The sequence below is a fragment of the Thunnus albacares genome, chromosome 19 (assembly GCF_914725855.1).
Source record: "Thunnus albacares chromosome 19, fThuAlb1.1, whole genome shotgun sequence".
NCBI classification, from domain to species: Eukaryota; Metazoa; Chordata; class Actinopteri; order Scombriformes; family Scombridae; genus Thunnus; species Thunnus albacares.
In genome coordinates this window covers 7,781,807-7,789,625 of record NC_058124.1, presented here as the reverse complement: position 1 = coordinate 7,789,625, position 7,819 = coordinate 7,781,807, and the positions used below count along the sequence as shown (strand labels likewise).

The 7,819-nt window shown below is 35.8% G+C and overlaps 1 protein-coding gene across 1 annotated transcript; it reads left to right on the top strand.

Moving 5' to 3' along the window:
* The first annotated feature begins 3,737 nt into the window (after nucleotides 1–3,737).
* On the top strand, nucleotides 3,738–7,819 carry LOC122969820. Its single transcript, XM_044335818.1, has 3 exons — nucleotides 3,738–3,836; nucleotides 3,953–4,126; nucleotides 7,025–7,819. The coding sequence occupies exons 1-3, from the start codon at nucleotides 3,765–3,767 to the stop codon at nucleotides 7,652–7,654; spliced, it is 876 nt and encodes a 291-aa protein (XP_044191753.1). The 5' UTR covers nucleotides 3,738–3,764; the 3' UTR covers nucleotides 7,655–7,819.

The following is a 7,819-nucleotide window of genomic DNA, read 5'->3' as shown; positions in this document are numbered from 1 at the left end:
TCCAATATGTCTGTTTTGATATTATTACATAATGACTCCATGGTTACCAATCTAAGCACAAAGTTTCCTGCTTTTTGTTGACTTGAATTTTATGGAATCATACAGTCAGATGACAGATTGAAGGAAACACCTGAATAAACTCTTAGATGAATGCACATGCTGACATATTTTCAGTAAAAGTGAATAGTTTTATGAAAATGATGTAAATCACATGCTGTAGCCTTCACACTCACCAGATCTCAGTCCAGCTGAACACCTGTCATCATGGGGCAGGTGTGGTTTCGTCCTAATGACAAAACCACACCTGCTCAATCTGTTTGAGATTTTTTAAACATTAACCTGGTGACTATAGAAAACACAACTTTTTTCCAGTTTTTACATCTCTTATGTTGTTTACTTTAATTTGCTTGTAGAGCAAAAAGACTGATAATATTACTATCACATTATTCCATTGTGGTAGTGAAACCTTTAGTAAATTCAGTAGTTTGTCCACCACTGCTTTTAGCAAGAAATATATTTTTCCAGGTGAAAGCATGGAGGGTACATTTACATATTTGTTCGTGCAGAGTCAGTACTGAAAACTGGGACTGAGGAAATATGTAGCTTCATGTGGCAAGATTTTGAGATAGCCATTTATGAAACTTTACTTTACTTTACTGGTGATGTTTAAAAATACACCTTCATAAAATAAACTCTCCATGAAATGAATTTTATTCCCAACTGGTGAGAAACAATCATAAATAAATAAAATGCCACCACAGGTTTATACAGATTCTTATGTAACTGTGGTCAAAAGTCCATCATGACTTTAACACTTCATAAAAGTGTATCTCTAGAATCCTGTACTGTTGACCAGTCTGTGCTTGTGTGTGTTGTTTTGGATTGCCAATTTCTCATTTCTAAATCATAAGTCTTGAAAACTATTCTTCATGAAAGCTTTAACACTGGCCACAGTGCTGGTGAGTTATGAATCTGCATTACAATCACTAAACATGTGATGCAGGTAAGTTTCTTTCTCTTCACCCATGGTTGTACAACTGAATGAGCGGAATTTTCCGTTGCTGTTTTCAGTTCAGGTAAACAACTACACCAAGTTATATAGAGTTACACGGGAGCTAATAAAGAGTTGCTGTTGGCACTCCTTGTGCCATTACATACCTACAAAACTTCCTGCTCTGTTCATTAGTGAGCAAACCAGTACTACGACGTTTCAGCAGAAACGAAACTGATGAACAATCTTTCACCATTCTGGGTGTGAATGAACAGTAAACATAAAGTTGGAACAAGTCTGTCTGTTCTGTGCTTTGCTGAGACTGATCAGGCAATACATCCAGACTGGATGATCCAGTACTAAACAACAACCCAGTATTCATATACTGCATGTTGCAGTAAAGACATCATGCAATTACATATGTCAACAATATATATATATATATACTCAACAAATTAGTTAATGAAATCACATTTATACATATGCCCAGGATGGATAGTCATGAAAGAAAAACAACATACAATTTAACTTGTTATTATAATGCTGTTTAAAACATACACTTTCATAGAATAAACTTCCCATGTTTATTTCCATGAATTATATTCCCAAGTCACTGATGAGAAACAATCAAGAACAAATAAAATGCTACTACAAGTTAATACAGATTCTTAACATAACTGTGGTCAGGGAAGAAAAGTCCATCATGACTATAACACTTCATAAAAGTGTATCTCTAGAATCCTGTACTGTTGACCAGTCTGTGCTTGTGTGTGTTGTTTTGTGTTGCCAATTTTTCTCATTTCTAAATCACAAGTCTTGAAAACTATTCTTCATGAAAGCTTTAACATCGGCCACGGTGCTGGTGAGTTATGAACCCACATTATAATCACTAAACATGTGATGAAGGTAAGTTTCTTTCTCGGCTTCCATGATTGTATAACTTGTCACTGCGTGAGCAGGATTCTGTTTTCAGTTAGTTAAAGAACTTACTCCCTGCTTCACTCGTAGCACCACACCTAGTTATACAGACATACTGTCACTCATACAGCAATAAAGAGTTACTGTGTTTTGCATTCACGTTGGTGTCTATTGTATTTTCTTTTTATCTGCTCTTGGTGTAAACAGCTTTAATTTCAGAGAGCCACACTCCACTCAGGATATTATCATCTGACATTCGTGTCTACACCCTTCTTGTTCAGCAGAAACGAAACTGATGAACAATCTTTCACCATTCTGGGTGTGGATCAATAGTAAACATAAAGTTGGGAACAAGTCTGTTTGTTCTGTGCTTTGCAGAGACTGATCAGGCAATGCATCCAGTACTAAACAACAACCCAGTATTCATATACTGCAGGTTGCACTATAGACATAAAATTACATATTTCAACAACATATTAGTTAATGGAATCACATGTTTATACAGATGCCCAGGATGGATAGTCATCAAAGAAAAAGAACATACAATTTAATTTGTTATTATAATGCTGTTTAAAACATACATTTTCATAGAATAAACTTCCCATGTTTATTTCCATGAATTATATTCCCAAGTCACTGATGAGAAACAATCAAGAACAAATAAAATGCTACTACAAGTTAATACAAATTCTTAACATAACTGTGGTCAGAGAAGAAAAGTCCATCATGACTATAACACTTCATAAAAGTGTATCTCTCAAACCCTGTATTGTTGACCAGTCTGTGCTTGTGTGTGTTGTTTTGTGTTGCCAATTACTCGTTTCTAAATCACAAGTCTTGAAAACCATTTTTCTGAAAGCTTTAACATCAGCCACGGTGCTGGTGAGTTATGAACCCACATTACATGTGATGCAAGTAAGTTTCTTTCTCAGCACCCATGGTTGTATAACTTGTCACTGCATGAGCGGGTGTCTCTGTTGCTGTTTTCAGTTTTGTTAAACAAATTAATTCCTGCTTCACTTGTAGCACCACACCTAGTTATACAGGCATACTGTCACTCATACAGGATAAAAATCATCCTCTAGCTAATATAGAGTTGCTGTATTTTGCAATCGCATTGGTATCTATGGTATTTTCTTTTTATCAGTTCTTGGTGTAAACAGCTTTAATTTCAGAGAGCCACACTCAGGATATTATCATCTGACATTTGTGTCTATGCCCTCCCTGTGTTTTACACACATACAAAAACTTCCTGCTCTGTTCAGTAGTGAGCAAACCAGCACTATGACGTTGCAGCAGAAACAAAACTGACGAACAATCTCTCACCATTTCCGGTGTGGATGAATACAACTGATGCTTATAAAGTATTCATATGTCATTATTACTGTCATCATACTGTGAATTCTGCAATTTAGTTTTATGTTACATCAGAAAACTACTGGAGGCGTTTGTAGTTTTAGAAAGAGAAAGTAGTTGGTAGTCGTAGAAACAGAGGGCGGGATCTTTGTTTCTTCCAACCTTTTTGTTTCATTTACTTATAATCACTTACTGTACAATGGTGAGTAGCTGCTTTTACATGGTTTCCTGTGCCAATATTTTATATTATTATGATTCAATTCTGCATTGCTAAATTAATTTTTGTTGTCAGTGGAAAGTTTGACTTTAATGTGTCATGTATGATTTTCAATTTACATCAGAATGCTGAGCAGATGGAAAGGGGGTGAGTCTACCGATTTACTGAAATACATACAGTTATTGTTACATTCTGCTTCTTAATTCCCTAAAAATTATGTGTCTTTATTACTCTAGAGAAGAATTACTGCAAGATGAAGACTTTTTCATAAGGAATGCTTTCATGATTATCGAGGAAATGGTGGAACTGAATAACCATACTGATTCAGAATATACTACACTGTTAGTGGATGAGGTATGTCTGATGGTGATTGTTTTTGGACCTAATCTTTTGCCCTTTCACGCTGTATTTTGCACAGTTACAAACAACACAGAAGATTATATGTTTTTGAATGTGTTTTGACCTTACAGATTCTTCACAGTATCTTCTTTTTGGGAAAGATCAAGACTCCACCATTTACCCCCCAAGATATTGTGAATGATGATGAGATGTATGGTGCGCTGAAGTACTGCTACCCTCGGCCTTTTGACCTTTATTCTTCTCAACTGCCCAAGCGGAGTCCATTTTCATGTGTGCAAGACATGGTAAGATTAAAGTTTCTCAAGAGACAATACATGTCTTCCTTGTAAAGTTATATAGAATTGTTCTGTCACCTAAACATCCTTAAATATTACAGTTTGTGATTAATGTACAGACCTGTGGAAAGGTTTTAGGCACTAAAAGTAAAGTGAGGTATGGCAAGCCGTTTTAATATTTAATCAAACCAGTCCTATTTGTAATTGCATTTTAGATATCCAGAATAGTATTTCTCCTAGTCAAAACTGTATTCTCACTAGTCAGAATGTAATTAAAGATATCCACAATAAAATTCTTACTAGTAGAAATTGTATTTCAAGATATCTACAACTTTGATTGTACTAGTCAAAAATACATTTAAGATATCTAAAAATCTTTTAAAAAGTATAGTGACTGTTTTAACATTTAATAGCTAGACTGGATTTTTACTGCAGATATCTGTAATTCAATTCTTCCTAGTCAAAATGAACATATCAGATATCCACAATGACATTCTTTCTATCCACAATTGTCATTTCAGATATCTATGATGTCATTCTTCTTAGGACAAATGACGTCACTTATGCCATTCATGTGTATTGGACTTTCAAATTCAAAAAATCCACAATTACATTTTTGATATCTAGAATGAACATTCTGGATATCTGCAATATAACAATTATTGGGAGAAATTTTTATTTCAGATATCTACAATCCAATTGTTACTAGTCATAATTTTAATTTCAGATACTCAAAATGAAAAATCATTCCAGATATCCATAATGTAACTTTGAATATCCAAAAATGTATTTTGACTAGTAAGAATGTCATTTTGGATATGTGTAACTGCAATTTAACCAGGAAAATATAACTGTGGACATCTATATAAATATTGTGGATATCCATAATTGTAATTCTTCCTGTCCAGAATGTATGGGGCCAGAACAGTGACATTTATATTTTGGCATCGAAAAATAAAATTTGGAATTCAAAACAAAATCTGAACTGAAAAAGAAAACACTGGCATTGAAACACTTGTATTGGAAAACATTGTATTGGCACTGAAACAAGTATTGGTGCTGAAAAAAGTTATTCTGATATTTTTTTGCATGATGATTGGTTTTTCAATGTCAATCTTCAGATTTTTCTTCATGTCTGTCTTTTTTCAGTGACAGATTTTTTTTTAATGCTGTCAGCATTTTTTCAGTGTCAACGGTTCTCAGTTTCAACTTTCTGTCGTTGTTTTGGCATAGAGAGGAGGGCCCTTGCTGGGCCTGCATCACCAAGTGTGCCTTGCGATGCGACACAGATTGGATATCCCAGAGTTAGGTGTCATGACGGAGTTTGAGCCAGACTGTTGTAATTTTCACTCTAGAACCGTTAATATCTCACTTTATGAAGTTTTTTTTCAGGCGCGAAAGTTACCATGTAGATTCCAAATATGTGGTCAGTTTGAAAAAATATTTAATCTTAATAAAGTGAAAATTACAACAGTCTGGCTCAAAATGTCCACCATGACACCTGGGATATCCAATCTGTGTCGCATCGTAAGGCACACTGTGTAATGCAAGCCTAGCAAGGTCCCTCCTCTCTACGCCAAAACAGTGACAGAAAGTTGAAAGTGAAAAGCGGTGACACTGAAAAAATACTGACAGGGTAAAAAAAAATCTGAAGATTGACATTGAAAAACACATCATCATACAAAAAAAATATCAGAATAAAATAAGATAATAAAATTGTAAGATTGTAATTTTCCAAAACGTAAATGTCACTGTCCTGGCCCCATAAGAATGTAGTTTTAGATATCTGAAAGTGTAACTGACGTAGATCGACGCAGTGGGTGACGTCTGCAAGTTGGGCGGTGCTTGGTTGTAGCTCTGCCGCTTTCAACATGGCGGCCGCGTTACAAACCATCTCACTTTACAGCTAAATAGTTCACTAAAGTATGTTTCTGAAAACATTTGAGACGAGCAATAGCTAATGCAGTAACAGAATCGTGATTCATATTTGATCAGCACTGCCTAGTGTAACAGTTTGATCTGATCATCACTCACTCACAATCATCTGAGTTTAGGACATGCATAGTGCGACATCTAGTGACCACTTTTGGCAGGATTTTTCTGTCTTCACCGACAACAAATGCCAATTTCAGTTGGTTGTGACTAGTAAGAACTGTATTGCAGATATCCAGAATGTTCACTCTGGCTATCTGAAATTGAAACCCAATATACATGAATGGCAAAAGTGACGACATTCGTCCTGGGAGAATCCTAGAATGACGTCGTAGATATCTGAAATGACAAGTGTGGATAGGAAGATTTTCATTGTGGATATCTGAAATTTTGTCTAGGAACAACTGAATTACAGATATCTGCAATGCCTATCCAGTCTAGTGAAATGTTAAAACAGCTTGCCATAAGTGAGGATGCTTTCAAAAATAATGCCATGAATAGTTTTTATTCATCTAATTAACTTCATACGAAGTGCAGTAGACAGAAGAAACCTAAATGAAAACAATATTTGGTGTAACCATGCTCACAGTTATTGAAGGTACATGACAAGTAGGTTGTTCCTGCATTTTGAAGAAGCTGTCAGAATTCTTCTGTGGATTTAGGCGTCTCAGTTGTTTCTGTCTCTTCATGTAATACGACTGACTCCATGATGTTGAGATCAGGACTCTGTGAGGGCCAAACCATCTGTTGCAGGACTCCTTATAGTTCCTTATGACTATGACTGTATATTTGGGATCATAGTTATGCTAAATTTGGGACCAATCAGATGTCTTCCTAATGATACTGCATGATGGATAAGAATCTGATATGACATCTGTATATCATTCCATTTAACAAACACAAAGCATGACTCAGTTCATATTACCTGATTTGTGGGCATGACAACAGCTTCATAATATTTTTGATTCCTTGCAGATTGTCCACCTGGAAGGACAAGAGAATGAGGACAAGATAATACAGACACTGCAACAGCTCATCCATCGACTGAAGGAGGGTAATACAGATGAACTGGTCCCATCCACCATCTGCGTCTCTCAGAAGTCAGTCAATGCAGTCAGACACTATGGAGTCTCCATGTCCACTTCTGGCGCAAATCCCGGGCAAATTATGATTGCTGCCTCCTGTTTTAGCATCTGGGATGATTATGTAGCTGGTGCAGTGATGACCTACTATCCAAACAAGGTCAAGAAGTCATATTTTGACGGAACCATCAAACTTCCAGAGTATGTCAGGTGCCAGGCGTTTAATTTCAGTACAGGAGAACAAAAGCCTCCTTGCAGATCATGTGCGAACTTGTTTGGTTTGCACACGACTTACAAGAAGGAGTGGGCGTATGGCAACTGTGCTGAAGCTGAGAGTGTGAGCAACTTGCTCAAAAACGAGAAAGATGTTAAAGTGCAAGCACAACCAACATCTGAGACATGCACAGAGAAGAACAGGCTGACAGCTGAAGAAGGTGTTTTGAAACATCTTAAAAGTGTGCTGCGCATGATGAAATTTAAATGGGATAATAATTTCTACACCCCACAAACAGAACATTTTTAAAAAAGTGGAAATATTGAATATTTAAGAAATTAAATGGTTATGGTCTTTTATCACATGTGGTGGCTTTAAAAATATATTACTTAATGGTTCATGTGCTGATCTTGTTGTTTTAATAAAATCAAACTGATTTTAACTAAAATGTGTGTTTATTTTAATTCCTACAAC

Coding starts and splice junctions, on each gene's coding strand:
- LOC122969820 (XM_044335818.1), top strand. CDS start 3,765: ATGATTATCGAGGAAATGGTGGAACTGAATAACCATACTGATTCAGAA. Junction 3,837..3,952: donor CTACACTGTTAGTGGATGAG/GTATGTCTGATG, acceptor TTGACCTTACAG/ATTCTTCACAGTATCTTCTT. Junction 4,127..7,024: donor TTTCATGTGTGCAAGACATG/GTAAGATTAAAG, acceptor GATTCCTTGCAG/ATTGTCCACCTGGAAGGACA.